This window comes from Pteropus medius, unplaced genomic scaffold (genome assembly GCF_902729225.1).
Source record: "Pteropus medius unplaced genomic scaffold, Ma_sr-lr_union100, whole genome shotgun sequence".
NCBI classification, from domain to species: domain Eukaryota; kingdom Metazoa; phylum Chordata; class Mammalia; order Chiroptera; family Pteropodidae; genus Pteropus; species Pteropus medius.
Genome location: NW_024355205.1, coordinates 29,204,220 through 29,221,878, shown reverse-complemented (window position 1 = coordinate 29,221,878; position 17,659 = coordinate 29,204,220). Strand labels below are relative to the sequence as shown.

At 35.5% G+C, this 17,659-nt stretch overlaps 3 protein-coding genes across 3 annotated transcripts; all 3 read right to left on the bottom strand.

Annotated features, from left to right (window-relative positions):
* Positions 1–1,461: 1,461 nt before the first annotated feature.
* On the bottom strand, positions 1,462–2,013 carry LOC120598853 (keratin-associated protein 13-1-like). The gene has a single exon (XM_039857919.1). The coding sequence runs from the start codon at positions 1,987–1,989 to the stop codon at positions 1,462–1,464; it is 528 nt and encodes a 175-aa protein (XP_039713853.1). The 5' UTR covers positions 1,990–2,013.
* Positions 2,014–8,997: 6,984 nt separating this feature from the next.
* Positions 8,998–9,540, bottom strand: LOC120598732 (keratin-associated protein 13-1-like). The gene has a single exon (XM_039857765.1). The coding sequence runs from the start codon at positions 9,511–9,513 to the stop codon at positions 8,998–9,000; it is 516 nt and encodes a 171-aa protein (XP_039713699.1). The 5' UTR covers positions 9,514–9,540.
* Positions 9,541–14,947: 5,407 nt separating this feature from the next.
* On the bottom strand, positions 14,948–15,524 carry LOC120598852 (keratin-associated protein 13-1-like). The gene has a single exon (XM_039857918.1). It carries the CDS (start codon positions 15,503–15,505, stop codon positions 14,948–14,950), a length of 558 nt encoding a protein of 185 aa, XP_039713852.1. The 5' UTR covers positions 15,506–15,524.
* Positions 15,525–17,659: the final 2,135 nt, after the last annotated feature.

The window sequence follows — 17,659 nt, the reverse complement described above, 5'->3', positions numbered from 1 at the left end:
AAGAATTTTCACCAGAAATGTGCAGCTATTATAAATATCTAGCCAAATAATGTTTACCAAATAAACCTTTGACTCATTGTAAATCAATGCCCAAACATTCCCTAAACATACCAGGTAACTTTATACCTCTTGTCTTTGATCATTCCATTTTATCTTCTCAAACTACTTCTATTTTATCCTATACTACTTAGACTGCTTTTCATAGTAGACTCTATTCTTCAAGAAATTATGAGCATTAATTTCTCTTTAAGGCTGGGATCTTTGGCCAGACCTTGACTCACTTTAAGCTTCCATTGTCTCATGTTTAAAAAAACAACAACAAAGCACCATAAAATTTATCTTCTTTGAGCACCATTTGAGATTTTAAAGAAATAATGACTTGAAAATCTCTTGGAACGTTGATCTAGCTCAACATAAAGGTAATGCTTTTTTTATTATTAGATTTGTCTCCAAATCAAATGGTATCTGACATTGCAGTGTCTTGTTTTCTGGAATAAGTGGCCTATAAAATATTAACAGGTGACTATGAAAAAATAAAAATAAAGGATCTCCCTATTTTGCTGACATAAAGGCTGTGGTTCTTAACAGAATGTAGTTTGAGCCATTGGAGAGCATGGAAGTAAAAGCCCACACATCCTAAAGCAAAATCTTTACACCAAGAATAATTGGCTTCCTCCTTATATAATGTAAATAAATAAATTTAATGGAAAAGGACTCAGAGATTCAGAGATTTGGTCACTTTGCAAACCAATATCAGATGAACTTAATACAAGTTATTCAAGCTTTATATTTAGTATTTTCTGAAAATATACAGACACAAGTTAGATTTATATTCAATTATTTCATGTGCAAACCCAGCAGTTTTTATAAATTTTATTCTTCCTCTTTACATTCCATATACAACCACAAACTTTTGTGCTTTTCTTCTCCTGTGAAGAGAAATACAAGAATTCACATGATTTGAAGAATAAAGCTTTCTAAGCTCTTGATTTGTTTATTTATATAAAGTTTATATTAAAATGCAAACAAAATCTAAAGATCAAAAATTTTATTCCAAATCTCTTAACCCCTAGAAATCTAAAGCTTGTTTTTAAAGCAAATTAATCTCTTACATATATAAACCCAATAAATACTGAAAGGAATTCCTGGTCAATAAATAAGAAAGAAATAATAACAACAACATATATGGCTGCCAGAATAAATATGTTTATTTACTTAAGACAAATAGATTTTCTTAATTGTTAAAGGATATCTAATCACTGGATGACTTCCATCACCAATGAAACTATAATTTAAAGTTCAGTTTGTTACTTAGTTTTACATTTTGCAAGAACCAATCTGTAAGCTAGGCTGAGTGGTCATAGAGTAGATGAGCAGTGTTTGGAGACCATGAAGAAAGTTATTGCTTCTGAGAATAAAATAGTTGACATTCTACAAAAATTTGAAACAAGTTGAAAACATTCAGCAAGTTAACCTGTAAAAGCGAGATCCACAGACTGGCTGGTAGCAAAATGGATGGAGCTTCCAAAAACCAAAATAGGTTGGATGGCAGAATCTGGATCCATAGCCCAAGGTAGGGAAATCAGAGATTCTATAACCCAGGGGTCCAAAGCCCCTGGAACCACAGCCCAGTGAGTAGCAGCTTCTGGATCCATAGCCCAGGGAGCAGCCTCTGTGAGACCCAGAGCCCAGAGACACACTGTAAGTTGACTGACAGGGCTTGAAGAGTGTGGAGGTCCTCGGAGGGTAGCAAGAGGTCCTTGGGCAGTAACTGGACACCACACAAGACTCCTGACAGCTGGTGGGCTTACACCAGGACTTGTGGCAGCCATGGTAGAGAGAGGAGCTCAGCTGGCAGGTGCTTGGAGAGCAGAGACCAGTGCTATAGACCAGGTTGCTGGGGTAGGAAGAGCCACAGGAGGAGCCTGAGGAGCCCAGGTAGCCCCCACAGGAGAGGGAGAAGTTTCCAGAACAGCAGTTGTAGGACATGTTGACCGGAGATGTGAGTTTAGCTGAGTTCCAGTAAGAAGGTTTTGAGGTTCATTTCTACCTCCTGGACTGTGGCATTTATATACTCTCAGCAATGGTGTTGAAAGCTACGAGGGCATCATTCCTACATTTGTACTCTCTCATTTGCATATTATTAACTCAACCATCATTTCTGTAATTGCAACTGCATAATTTCCTGCATATTGTATTTATGGTGCTATAATAATAAAACACAAAGCCAATAAACTACTCTTGTGTCAGAAATGCTATGACCGTTTTACATTAATGACCATCCCATCATGGCCAGGAATGTCTCTCCTTTACTTACTGGTATATGCTGCTTGTGTGTCTGATTCTGGCTATGCTGGGGTATGCATTCCTTCTAAGGGAGGAGGTTAAAAAGACATCACTTTTCTTTTATTCTTTTATTTGTTTAGATGCATAGCTTTGGGCTTGACAAAAAGTCTTCTAAAGATTGAACCTATTTGTGATCACTTATTCTTATTCTCAAAATATCTACCGAGTATTAAATATTAATGTAGAGTATCTCATATCCAATGGAGAAGGCTCAACAATGTTACAAATAGAATTGAGGAATTGAGGAAGGCTAGGAACAGAAGGAAACCTGGATAAACATTTGGAAGCAAGACACAACTAACTATGTACACCTAAATGTTATCCTTGTTCATGAAATTTTCAATGTTTCTGTCAAGTTCAGAGTTACACTGCCTTTCTCCACATAGATAAAGTTCCTGTTCTTTGAAGGAATGAATTACATACTGATTCTGAGACTTTCATTCATGAATCTTTAAAACTACAAAATGTGGATGTCTAGTAACTAAAGTTTGAATAAGAAAAGTATTCATAGTCCAAAGAAATTAGATCAAATTCACAACTTTCTAAGCTTCCAAAGTTTACTTTCAGATGCATATTGTATAAACAATAACATAAAAATATTTCAATGCCAGAATGAATTAGTGTATTGGATTATAATCATTTAACTCTTTATCCATTTTTGGCAGAAAATAAATTAGCACAAACTTCATCAGTGATGCTGATTTTATGATTAAGTCATTAGAATTAGAGGATTTAGGAAACCATCTGCTAGTAGGTGTTTAATGGAAAGAGACTGGTTAAGGAGCCGGTGGATCAAAGAGTAAAAAGATAGTTGCCACTGAAAATAATGAGCATGATGGATCTTCTAGTAGACATTTTGATGACTTTGCTCTAAAAGTACCATAACTTAACAAGTTGATCAGTAGAATCCAGATAGATAAGTCATTGGTAACAAGATGGCTGGAGTCTCCTAAAAGCAAAATAGATTTTTCCTGAGTTATGAATCCAGGCATAAACTGGATTCATAGCTCAAGAAAGGGAAGCCAAAGACTTCATAATCCAAGGGTGAGAAGACATGGCATCCATAGCCCAGTGAGTAAAACTTCTGGATCCATAGCCAGTGGAGTAGCAACTTCTGGATCCAGAACCCAGAGACCCAATGTAATTTGACCAGTTGGAACTGCAGAGTGTGGAGGTCCTTGAGTGGTAGCAGGATGTCTGGCAAGGTCTGGGCACCACACAGGACACCTGGCAGCTGGTGGACTCACAGCAGTTCTCCTGACAGCCACGGTAGAGAGAGGAGCCCAGTTGGCAGGTGCTGGGAGAGCAGAGGTCAATGCTGTAGACCAGGTTGCTGGGGTGGGAAGAGCCACAGGAGGAACCTGGGCACAGGTAGCCCCCACAATGCAGGAGGAGAAATTTCCAGAGCAATAGTTCTGAGACATGTTGATGGGAGATGTGAGTTCAGATTAATCACAGTGAGAAGATTCTGCGCTTTATGGTCATCTTATAGACTGGGTAATTTATATAATATTAATTGGAATGACACAGGACAGGTATAAGCTCACATTTGCATACCCTCTTCTGCATATATGTAATTCATTAATTTTCTCTGTACTTGCAGTTGACTAGCTTCCTACCTATTGTATTTATAGGTGCTATAATTTTTTATTACAGCCCAGGCCAATGATCATTCCTAAATCAGAATTTCTAGGATTTTTTTTTTGTCAGTAATCCTCCTCCTATTATGGCCAGGAAAGCCCCTTCTTTTCTCCCTGGCCGTGATCCCATGTATATGTATTCCTGCTTTGCTCTAGGGTTCTCTCTGTCACTTTTCTACTATGTCAAGTGATCAGTGGCATAGCTTTTTTTTTTTTAAGGATGCTTCTAATGATTGATTCTACTTGTCACCGCTGATTCACATTTTCCAAATTTATTTTCCATCTATCACGTATTATTATACAGTGCTTCTCACATCCAGCAGAGGGAAGAAAAATAACATATAATGAGAAATGGCTAGAAACAGAAAGAAACCAGGCAAACATTTAAAGACAAAATGACTCAACTGAGATGGAGTCGCCAGGAGAGTTTGATTTGAGCCACCTGGAGAGGGACTGGGACTAATGATGATAATGTGGGAAATTGCGAAAGGGAATGAAGGAACGGAGATTTTAAGTATCTTTTCTGCTTTCTTTTAGCCTATAGAGCTTTTAATATAAATGCTATTTAAATATATTGTGTGAAAAGAAATATGGTTTATGTATTTCACATGTGTTCATTCACATCATCCAAATTTTAAAAGAATCTGGGGTCTGCATCCTCAGGCTTTTCGCTGCTTAGACTATCAATGAGTTTTGTGCATTTTCGAAGTCAGTCCCTTTCTGAAACGTTCTTCAAAAATATGAAATATTCTTTTATTACCCCTATTCATTTTATTTTTCCTTTGAATAATACAATAACTGAATGTTAATTTTCAATGGGTTCACTAGGTCAGATAATCCTGCACTGAAATAAAAACTAACAGAAATTTTTGAGCCTGAAGGAAAACAATCTTAGAAGAAAATATTAAATTTCAAGAAAGAATAGAGAGTATATTTGCTAGTTGGATTCTCCAGGAAGCAGGCACTGAGACACGGGTAGAAGAACAAAAAACATTTGGAAGAGTAGCATCTGTGAAAGAAAGAAAAAGCCATTCTACCACCTTGTTTTGCTATTGATCAGGAGTTGCCACAAAAAAGTAAAACCAAAAAACTTGACCTTGGCTTAAAATTTCAAGCAGCCCTTAAGGAAACCAAAGAAGAAGGATGTTAGCTAACATCACTTGTCACAGACATCTATTCCTTTTTTGAAGTGATGTGAGTCCCAGTACACATCTGTACCTGACATAGTCCACCACTTGCACCGTGAGGGGCAGCTTGTCAGGCGAGTGGTTCTCCATGGTTCTGGTAGGCCTCTCTTCCTAAGGAGAAATGCTAAAGTGTAAGATCAGTGGGATGAAACACAGTTCCTTCATTGCATTTGATCTTGGAGCTACAGTTGGTGATCATCCTCCTCTTCCTTCACTCTTCCTTATAACTGTGCTTCACCCTCAGTTACCACCTCTATTGGTCTTGAATTTTTTGGTAGTGTTACCCAAGCCCTTATTCCTGAGACCTATGCACCCTTTTTTCTTGCTAGAGTTTCTGCCTTTGACAAATCACATCCACAATTGGACAGACAGTTCCAAGAGCCATCCGAGTAAATCAACTGAGCTCCACATATACTCTCCCTACCCTTACTGTGTAAGAGTAACCCTGCCTCTTTCTACTACTCAGGGTCATATACCCTTGGATGGAAGATAACTCTTTTTTATGCCTGCTGGTCTCTGAAAACAAGGAGCACAAAGTGCTTAGGCAGCTGCTGTAGCTGTACTGTAGTTCAGTGAGACCTTTGATATGTCCCTTAGCAAGTCAGCCTTTGGGACCTGGGCAACTATCCTTGAAAATTCCAGTTGCAGAAATAGGAAGCACAAAGTACTTAAATAGGACATTGGGAGTGACAGTAAGTGAATATTTGCTGCCCAATCTTTTAAAGGAGTTGCCTCCATGCTAATACTTCAGCTTTGCTGTCAGTAGGCCAGTCTAATGCACCATCAGACATATAGCTTCAGAGCGATGTTTTTAATAAAACCTGTGGATCTCACTTGACACTATCTCTACTATAATGAACCCACTTCACGCTATCTCTACTGTGAAGTGGATTTTCTGTGCGGATGCTACATCATGAGGAATTCCGTGCTGGTGGATCAAGCTTTTGATCAACTCCTGACTAGCGGTGCTGATGAGGTAAGCATGAAAAGTAGGCTCCCACTCTGAATAGGTGTCTATGTGTTTGAGAGTGAACCACACTGATCCTTCCAGGGCAGAAGCGGGCCTTGTTCAAGTTGCAACCAAGTAGGTAGATGGTCTCCTTGAGGAATAGTGGGAATTTAGCATTAGCCTTTGTTGCTGACAGATTGGACATTCACAGGTGGCATTAAATATTTATAACGGCTTTGTAAGTAGAAGCTCATGCTGTTGAGCTCATGCATAGCTGCTGTGGTCACTTTGTTCGCTTGCTCATCTTGCCAGTATGGTGGCAGAAGCATTTTGGCTACTGAGTGTTTAGGTCCTCTTCCATGGTGGATGCATTCTAGCGGGCACTAAGAAGAAATACAAAGATCTTCACATTTTGAACTCATTTGCATATATCTGTCCACATGTCTCTACCCTACATTTCCTGTATCAATATTCTAAGAGTCTCCCTTCTAGGTCCTTAACTACTGGTCAGGTTAATTGCCACTGTCCAAGAATCTAGATGTATCATCAACTGTGGCTACTCTTTTTCCCCTTTTATACAAATTGGATAATCAGGTGCTGGCCATAAAGTTCTGCCCATAGAGAAAATATTTTTTTCTCCCCACAGTGATTAAAGACATCACATAATGAGACAATCTATCTGCAAACCTAACTTGAGCTTTTCTCTTCTTTTTTTGGCTGGTCACTTGAGGTACTGTACATGTCATCTGGGAAAGAGTGGTGGTGCAATCCTGGCTGGTGACATGGGAGTCTGGACTCTTGCTCATGCAGCCTGTTTTCTTGTTTTGTTTATGTTTTATCCTGTATTATCTATTTCCTTCTTGCAATAGATTGCTACTGGGTCTGCCTTCTTTTATGACTTGAAGAGTTCAACAGGACCCAGCTCCTGATGGACAGCTACAGATGCATGATCACTTGTCCCATAGTCAAGTTTTGTATCTTTACCAGGCCCATGTAGTATCCAAGGAGATGATTTTCCAAAGGTATATTAATTCTTTACTGCAAATTACAACGTCTTGCTCTATAATTTTATTTGCCTGTGTTGTGATTCTCACACTAGGGCTTGCCATAAACTCTACAATGCATTTTTTTTTGTACCACAAATACCACCAACACCATATGGTCTGCCATATTGTGTATTTAACATGAATATATATATTTATATACAATAAGTATATATAACAATACATTATTTTATAAAACATTGGACAAAAGCCTTATTTTATAAAATATTTAAGAATGTTTAAACAGGTAGAAAATAGAGTGAAAGTAACAAAGCAGAAAGCTATTTTAACAGTATAAGAGAAGGCAAATTCTAAGATTAATGTGATCCCAAACTCAAGATATCCAACTAGTGAAGTTATAGATACCTATTATACATCTCTAGTCAGATTTTTCATTGTTACGTCATACAAATTATATCTTGATTTCCAATAACTTCTTTAACAGAAGTACCATTAAACCTTTCTGTTTAGTTCATTTTATTTTATCTTCTCAAAATTCTCCTTATTCTCTCCCATACTTGTGTCTTTACTTCTTATATTAGTCCCCATCTGTCATGAAATCTTGGATTGCAGTTTCTTTATAAGACTGGGACCTATTGTGAAACCTTGAACCACTTCAAATCTTCATTTCCTTAAGTATAAAATAACTGTAGTTCCTAAAATGCGTGTTTTTCATAATTCTCATAGCAATCTAAACATTAATGAATAGCAAAATTCTTTGAACATTGCTTTTTATCTCTGTGTAAAGATAATGTTTTTGTTATTAGCTTTAGCTTTACTTATCTTAGCATTTTATTATTTTCTGAAATATTTGGCCTATAAAATATCAGAATGACAACATAAAATATAAAAACAAGGGACCTGCAAAAATATGTTGAGATATGAATGAAAATAATTTCCAATGATATAAAAGAATCCCGCCCCCCACCCCCGGTCATGTTTAGTTTGAGTTTTGGATACAAGAAAGTGAAACTCCACAACTCATGAACATAATTAATTCTCACCAAAGATAATTAACTTCCTCCTTACACTTGTGTAAAAGTTAATTACATACAAAAGTACTCAGTGAGTTGAAGGGATATCATTATTTCTGCTATCCAACGTTGACTCAATCAAAGAAAGCTATTTAGACTAAAGTACAAATCTTCCCATATAGCCTAATTTTTTCCCCACTTTTTTCAAGTTTTATGGGGGTTTTTTCCTATGGTTAACAACCATTAAGGCCCACATCCTTTGAAATAAATGTGGTCTGTACTGCCTCTGAGATAATTATCCAGATAAACTCTATGCATGCAATATAAGTATTCCTGAACACAGCAGTTTTGAAGAAGGAAATGTTTAAAGCCTAAAATAAATTATTTCAAATTTACCAATCTACTAGATTTCCAAAGTTTGCATAGTAAACTTCAATCTAAATAGCCCTCCCCAAATAAAAGCAAAAACAAAACAAAAACAAACAGAAAACAAAACTCAGCTGATTAAAACTAACAATAAAAATTAGTAGCATATTAGAAGTCAGAATGAATGTTTATTAGATTATATTAATTTGGATTTTCATCTATTTTGAGAATAAAATGCATAAATGAAAATCCTATTAACTCATTAACATTAATTCATTGTTTATTAAAATAAATTCCATTAATTGATCTAGTAATATATTTCATTAATTCTACTATAGAATTAATTCATTAAATAGAATTAATCATTAAGTTCCGTATAATGTTAGTGATAATTTTTTGGTCAGAGAGTTTTTCCTGAACATCATGAAGATGATAGATGCTCTGTTTAAAGGTTGGCTATTGCTCAAAATGTCTGAACCCTCAGCAGGTTGATTAATAGAAGCCAGATCCACATGTTGGTCTGTAACACAATGATTGGCAGCTCCTGGAGGCAAAGTAAGTTGGGCGGCAGAATCCAAATCCATAGCCCAGAGACGGGAAACCACAGAGGCCATAATCCAGGGGTCGGAAGCTCCTGGAACCACAACCCAGGGAGTAGCGACTTCTGGATCGGTAGCCCACGGAGCAGCTGCTGCTGGACCCAGAGCCCACAGATGTGGTGTAAGCTGACCGGCAGGGACTACAGAGTGCGGAGGTCCTTGGGCGGTAGCAGGAAGTCTGGCAAGGGCTGGACACCACACAGGACGTCTGGCAGCTGGTGGGTTCATAGTAGGTGTCCTGACAGCCACGGTAGAGAGAGGAGCCCAGCTGGCAGGTGCTGGGAGAGCAGAGGCTAGTGCTGTAGACCAGGTTTCTGGGGTAGGAAGAGCCACAGGAGGAGCCTGGGGAGCAAAGATAGCCCCCAAGACAGTGGGAGGAGAAGTTTCTAGAGCAGCAGTTGTAGGACATGTTGAGGGGAAATGAGAGTTCAGATAAGTCACACAGAAGCTTCTGAGGTTTAATGTCACCTCCTGGACTGGGGCATTTTTATACTCTCAGCTGTGGGTGTGGCATTCTTCACAGTCATGGATTCCATACTTGGAATTTCTTATTTGTGCAATTCAGTAATATTTTCTGTAATTGTAGATGAATAATTCCTTTCATCTCATATTTATGGGTAAATTCATCATGTTGTTATATCACTAAGTGAACGAACCATTCCAATGTCAAAATTCTATGACTACATGGTATTAATGCCATCCACTCACATCCAGGAAAGCCCCTACTCATATCCTTAGCCCAGAATCATTGTGTATTTGCCTGTATATTGGCTGGAAGAGGCTTAGTGCTAAGGGCAGGGATGGTGATGAAGTCACATTTTTCTGTCAGTGGAATAAAGACACCCTGTTTGTTACTCATATTTTCCTTTCCCTCAATTTAATTCATTCCCTAAAATTATTTCCCATGTATTTTATTATATGATATGTTGTTTCTCAAATCCATTGGAAAAAGGAAAGTAGATAAGATAAATTGAATGAGAAACATGGTGGGTCACAGAGATAAATCAGCACAAGTATTTAGAGTCAAAATGACTAAAAAAAGACTAATTTGAATCTAAGACTCAGTGGATAGCAACCTGTGCACCTGTGAAAAGAGTCAAGAAGTCAAATATTCTTGAGGCGAGAGGAGATAACTAATGACTATGGGTTTTTCCATCTCTGTGTAATTTAAATAAAAAGTTCCATATCAATATGGTTTGTGGCTTTTCATATGTACCTTGCCTTTCTTGTCATTTATATTTACAATTTGTCTGGAGACCCTTCTCTTCCAGAACAACTCCCATCACATAGTACATTTTGGACAATTTCCCCTTTAGATCCTTTCAGATAATTTTCTCCTTCATTGTAAAAAATGCTTTTTTCCTATTGTAATTTTAAAATAATAAAATGGCATTTTATTATTTTAAAAAATTAAAATATCCAACTATCATTTTTATAGAGCTCTCTGTGTCAGGAAAAACTGAGCTAAAATGAATGCTGAAGGATTCTCTCCAGTTAGACAATAAACTCGGAGGGAAATTAGGGATTGCAGAAGAGAAAAAGACGAGTGAAATATAAGTGAATTATGTCTAAATACTCATTGTGTACAACACTAATTAAAAGATGTGTGGTTCTTAATATACAGGGAGAAATAAACAGTCATAAATTAAGAATGATCATAAAAATCTCTTAAATTGCTTAAAAATTAAGCTTGGAAAAAAACCTTAAAAATGTAATATTATAGCGTTAACCTATTTATCACCTCTGAAAGCATGAAGGTAGATTAAAAAGAAACAAGATAAATCACATGACAACAAAACAGTAAATATGTAGGTAGAAATCTGAATGTTTCAATAATTAAATTAAATATGACTAAATAACCTATGTAAAAGACAGAATATTAGACTGGGCTAAAAATCATAACTGTTTTCTATTTCAAATAGATTTTTTTAAATATAAGGAAACAAAAGAAAAAAGTAAAAATATATAGCAGGCAAAAGAAATAAACAAAAATTGATAATTCTGCTTTATTAATCTCCAAGTTTGCTATATGATAAGAAATTTGTCAGCTATAAAACAAGATATTTCTTAACAATCATCCTGTCAGCCTTCTAGGATGATACACATTATTTTATTTTTCATTTAGAGGGTACTCTAAAGCCATACCATCAAATAGAGTAGATACTAACCACATAGTATTGAGTTTAATTTACATTTATTAAATTAAATTAAATTAAATTAAAATTCAATTTTTCAGTCATAATCACCACATTTCAAGTGCACAGCAGATACATGTGGTTAATGGATACCAAATTTTGGAAACTACAGATAAAAATATTTTCAGCATCACTGAATGTTTTATTAGACAGTGCTGCTTTTGAGAACACAGCATGTAGTTTTGATTTACTAATATAAATTAATATTTTTACTATTTCCTGTACAGTATAAGAATGTTAGAAATCTTAAGACCATTTATTCTTATTCCAGTTTACGTATTACTGTGCTAGGAATGTGTTTTAATTTCATGTATGTTTATTTATGTTAATATATATGTCCATGTTTTTATAAGCAACATTTACTTAAATTTATCTAATATATATCTTTTGTTTACTCTTCATTCCTTCCTACATCTTTTTGCTCTATTCTGGAATTACTTTGCTTTTCACTATGTATAAATTTTATTACGTTTTAGTGCTGGAAGGTTATTGACAAATTATCTAAGTTCTTGATTATCTAAAAATGTCGATATGTCCCCTTCATTTGTGAAACAGATACTCAAAGTAAGTATTCTAAAATTTTTTTCCTTCTGAAATTAGAGGGTATCTAATTGCTTTTCTACTTTTTTTACTGTTAAAATTCAGTTGTCAATCTTATTGTTACCTTTTTAAAGGTAACTTGTATTTGTCCCCATCTGGTTGATTTAAATTTTTCTCTCTTATTTTCTTGTTCATCAGTTTGACTCCAGTAAAGCCTAGATGTGGATCTTTCTTCATATTTATTGTGCATGGGATTTATAAGAGTTCTTAAATTTGTGAATTAATGTTGTTCTATTTGGAAAATTCTCTCTGAATCTCTTTCTATTACATGTTAATTTTCTTAAACCTGGTAATATCCTGACTTGTCAATAGCTGTTAATTTTTCATTGAATAACTATCTATCTATCTATCTATCTATCTATCTATCTATCTATCTATCTATCTATCTATCATCTATCATCTCTCTATCATCTATGTATCTATGTATCTATCATATCTATCATTTATCTATCTATCTATCATCTATCTATCCATTGTCTATCTATCATCTATCTTAGCATGCATATGCATACATAAATGAACAATCTTGTTTTAGGATCCCAATTGAAATTATTTTAGACCTTTCCATATTCTCTGAAGCTCCACTCATTTTTTTTTTTTTTAGTTCAAATATCTCTTAGGGAACAATCACTAGTTGTCTCTCCAACTGTATCTAATTTCTTTTTAATCCATTCAACAATTTCACATTTATTTTTTTTCAATTTTAAAATTTCTACTTGGTTATTTTAATGTTTCAGTGGTCTGAGAAATTTCCAATCTACTCTTTGATTTTCTAAATATAAAATACTTATATTAATAGCTATGTCTAATATTTTCATTTACTAAATCTCTCACAAGTGTGTCTACTATATAACATATATTTTAGATTTAGTCATTTCTTAACTTCTTGATGCCTGGTAAAGTTTTCTTGAGTATCAGATTATCTCTATATCTATCTCTATATCATCTCTATATTCATTTATATCTATAGCTATATATTCACATATATCTACGTAAAGTATATCTACAATTATATATACATAAATCTATATTTACACTTACATTTATATCATATCTATGTAAAGATATAATTTAAGGCTCATTCCTGTTATTTATCTAAGTATTGAAATGATTTGGAACTGAACTTCCGTTCATAGGAAAGGATAAATATTTATAGTTCAATCTAATTCTAAGGTGTTTTCCAAAGTCCTGGATAATTTTGGCCAAAAATCGTTGGAAATTTCTACCCTTCAATTTTTTGTTACCCAAGCTTATAAGTTTCATCAACCTCTTTCTTGGACTGAACAACATCCTTCATCTAAAAGTCGTCACAGATTCTTTGACTTGTCCTTATGAAAACCTTTCTCACGTGTTGGTCCTGATTATTTCTGGACATTTTCACATATATTTTCTTTGTCTAGAGTTTCTAGAAAAAAAGACAGTCTAAATAATTTTTTTTCATTTGTAAACATGTCAATTTTTACCTTATTCTCCTTGAAGAACAAACTTGAAATTTATACCTAATCATTGGATGGAATATTTATTTTATAATATATGAAAGGGTGATTGGAATATGAGAGAAATGGGAGTAAGAGTGTTCAATCACAAATCTATTTTATTGGTTTGAATGGAAGGGGATGAAGACAAGAAATAGTGCGATTTAAAGTATAATACTTCTAAATGATGGAGTGATGGTTACTAATCAACTCACACCATATAGAATCTCCTTAAGTTGTAAGTTAACTAAGTTTCCAATTTTTCCCGGAATATACAAGGCTTTTTCAGTTTTTTATGCTTTGCTTATTCCATTTCATCTTCCCAGATTTCTCCTTTGCCCCTTTCCAATACTCCCACGTCTTTGCAATTCAAAATACACTTCATCTTTTAAATTATCATGACAGGTTTCTCTTATAAATTCCTTATTTTCTTTGTGTCTCAATTTTTTAAATTTAATATAAAAATTTATAATGTGTATCTTTCTCTAAGGGTTGTTATACATCCTGAAGCAATAAGGGATACGGATATTTATTGAACATGTTTTTGAACTCATTTTTTCTCAGTTTTAGGTTTCTTTTAAAAGCTATTTATCATTTCACTTTACCATGTGCAGATGTAATTCTTCCCTTTTTTTGTTGTTGAGATCCACATTAAATCATCACTTTTGATAACATCAAAAACACTTATTATTTTTTGGCTTGAAACATGAGTAAAAACTAAGGTGGAATATTAACCTTATGATTATAGCTTCTTCCTTTAAATTTCATGGTATTGTTCATTACACATGTGTAGATAAAAAGATCATATTGAATACTCATCAGTGAGATGCAGGTTCTTGATCACTTTTACCAACAAATAATAGGTAATTTCAGTAAAATTATTTAAAATTCATACATAATCATTTTCGTTTGTTCTATTCAACTTTCCTTTTATGCATAACCCTAATCATATAAATCAAAATATTATTTTTATCCTCTGTATTTTTTTCTATAACTATCACCTAGTCGGCTATCTTATACCTGTTGGTGTACACATGAAGATCCATATCTCATGAAGAGATTGATGTAATTCCTGATTCTGAGATTCTAATTCAAGCAAGAGTCTTCAACTGCTGATAGCTTGAGTAAGAAAAATGTCCGAGGTCCCTCAAAATTAGTTCAAATCCCCAATTTAGGATTTCCAAACCTATTTACATGCTCATATAAATCTTTTAATAATGTCCATTTTATCTATCAAAATCAAAACCCTAGCCAAAAAACAATTAACAATAAATATAGCTGTGTCTCAGAACCAATCAATTTATTAGAATATAATTATTTGACTTCGCATACAATTTTGGAATAAAATCAAACGACATGAATTCCATCTCTGGAGCAGAATTTACACTTTATTTTGATTTAGTACATTAAATATAGAATTTTTCAAATAAAGCCCGTCAGCCATATTAGAGGCCAGAGACAAAGTTAGAACTTGATAATCAGAGAATAAGAGGATGATTTTTCCTGTAGATGATGAAGATTATGAAAGTTATGAATCCAGGCATTGATGGTAGCAGACAATGGGATTAGAAATTTAATAAGATGAGCAATAGACATTAGAGCCACAAGGTGATCTGTAATAAGAAGACGAGATGGTCCTAGAAATCAAGGAGGATGGACAGCAGAATTGACACCCGTGGCTCAGAAAAGGGAAACCACGGATTCCGCAAGTCAGGGATCTGAAGTCACTGGAACCACAGTCCAATGAGTAGGAGCTTCTGGATCCATAGCCCAGGGAGCAGCTGCCGCTGGACCCAGAGTCCAGAGACACGCTAGAAGTCGCGTGGCAGGGACTACAGAGTGTGGAGGTCCTCGGGCAGTAGCAGGACGTCTGGCAGGGGCTAAACACCACACAGGATGTCTGGCTGCTGGTGGGCTCACAGCAGGTCTCCTGACCGCCACGGTAGAGAGAGGAGCCCAGCTGGCAGGTGCTGGGAGAGCAGAGGTCAGTGCTGTAGACCAGGTTTCTGGGGTAGGAAGAGCCACGGGAGAAGCGAAGGGAGTGTGGGTAGCCCCTAAGGGAGAGGGAAGAGAAGTTTCCAGAGCAGCAGTTGTAGGACATGTTGACGGGAGGTGTGAGTTTCGGCTGCATTACAGGGAGATTCTGCGTTTGAATGCTACTCCTGGACTGTGGTATTTAATATTCCCAGCAATGGGTATGGCACCTTACAGTATCATCTTTTCTGTATTTGAAGTCTCTCCTTTAAATACATGTAACTCAGTAATCCTCTTTGTAATTGCAGTTAACTAATTCTTTTTATCTTATACTTATTTGTGAACTCGTTTTTATAGCATTACGTCAATAATTACATCTGTTACAAATGCTACGACGGTATGTAATTAATGCCTACTCCATCATGGCCGGGAAAGTCCCTCTTATTTTATTTGTTGATGACTACTTGTACATCCGCTCCTATTTTGGCTGGAGAAGATTTCATTTCTAGAATGGGGCTTGCAATGCTGCAGCCATCTCCCTTTTGTGTCAATGGCCAGGAAGCAGAAATGTGATATTGATTAATGACCTTCTAAAGATTGTCCTTACATTGAACCAATGATTCACCTGCCTATTATAATTTTCCATCTATTATTTACTATTAGCAATCCTTACTATGTCCGGTCTAGAGGGCCAATATAAAAATAAACCAAAGGGACTGAGAAAGATGACTTAGAATAAACATAATTCTGAACATTTTTTTAAATTTAGTGTTTAGAAAAATGAAATCAAATCTAAAGCGTGGAGAGACCAATGTGGACACATGTGAAGAAAAACAGAGTGGGAGACATTATTGAGATTATGGGAAGAAACAAGGAGCAGTGGTAGAGAGAGGTATGAAAATTTTCTTCTACCTCACTGGGCAGCCTATGGATATCTATGTCTTAATTTAATCAAATCAAAATAGTTTCAAAATGAAATTGATTAATGGCTTTTGTATTATATATTTATATTTGGAAAATGTCCTGGCATCTACCCTCATACAATATCTGTTAATTCCTACCTCAAAATTTTGAATGCCTTTTGAGCATTTCTAAGGTCATGACAAATTTTGTGTTTTTCTCCCTACTTGTGGTACATGATTCTGTCTCAGCTTTCTAACGAGAGGTGGATCCATGATTTGAGTTTTAAAGTTTATAATTTCGGGGGTCCTCTTTAAGAAAAATAATACAATAGTAGATATAACTATAGATGTTAATTTAGAATAAAAATAACATTAACAAACAAAAACTTACAGGTTGATAAAAACCACATATATCACAAAATCAAACAATAATATGATATCATAATCATTACTATCATCTGTAACTTTTCCCCTGTATTTTTTGCTGCATAGTCTTTGATTACTTCTACATACGACAATGATTTTGTTAACATGACATTCTGTAGAAAGTATAGAAACATCATTCAGTTTTTTTTCCTCCAGAACTGTATGTTAAACAAATACTTTTAAATTATTTTTGATGACATGGAAAAGTTTCTTTTAACATTGCCATTTGTTATTAGTAATGCCTCATCTGTTACAACCTCTGTCCTTTCTTCTCAGTCAATGCTTCAAGTCTGGGGTTCTGTTTATCTTAGCCAGGTGTCCCTGATTCATCTCCCCATCCTAGTCTGCTGGCCCTGGGGTTGGGGACTTGTGTGAGGATCAGCTACAAATGGCTGTGGACCTTGAGTTTTAGTGGCTTCCTAGCAGGTAGCAGGGAAGTGTCTTGGTTTAAACCCTTCTTGAAATCAAATCTCCCTGAAGTTCTGAGATTTATCAGGTTGATTCTGGGGGCTGGACGTAGTATAGACAGATCTCTGGATCCATCCCCAGCCCCAAACTACTACAAGGACAAAGAAGTGACTCTCAGGCTACAGCAGCACAGCTGGAACACTGGGGTCCTCCAAGACTTCCTGGAGGAGTGCCAACAGAGGCTTGGAAAATGTCAGGCAAATGAACCCTCACGAGGACCCTCACTTTTAAACTTCATTAAATCTGTCTCTGCCTTTACCTTAGATGCACTTCCCAAGATGTCTGCACACATGCTCGTGCCATTCTGCTTGAGATTCCAGGGTCCTCCATGCGGTGCCCACGTCTCCTTTCAAGAAACCTTCCACACAATGTCTCTCTCCGAGCTCCAAACTAACTTTTGATAATTACGTTGCTGTATTTCGTTATTTGTCTTTTGTCTTCTTTAACTCCAAAATTTTTTTAAAATATGAAAATATCTGACAGATTTATCACATTCTTTGAATACATAACTTGGT

Excerpts from the sequence above, each read along its gene's own strand:
- LOC120598853 (XM_039857919.1), bottom strand. The coding sequence starts at position 1,989 with ATGTCCTACAACTGCTGTTCTGGAAACTTCTCCCTCTCCTGTGGGGGC.
- LOC120598732 (XM_039857765.1), bottom strand. The coding sequence starts at position 9,513 with ATGTCCTACAACTGCTGCTCTAGAAACTTCTCCTCCCACTGTCTTGGG.
- LOC120598852 (XM_039857918.1), bottom strand. The coding sequence starts at position 15,505 with ATGCAGCCGAAACTCACACCTCCCGTCAACATGTCCTACAACTGCTGC.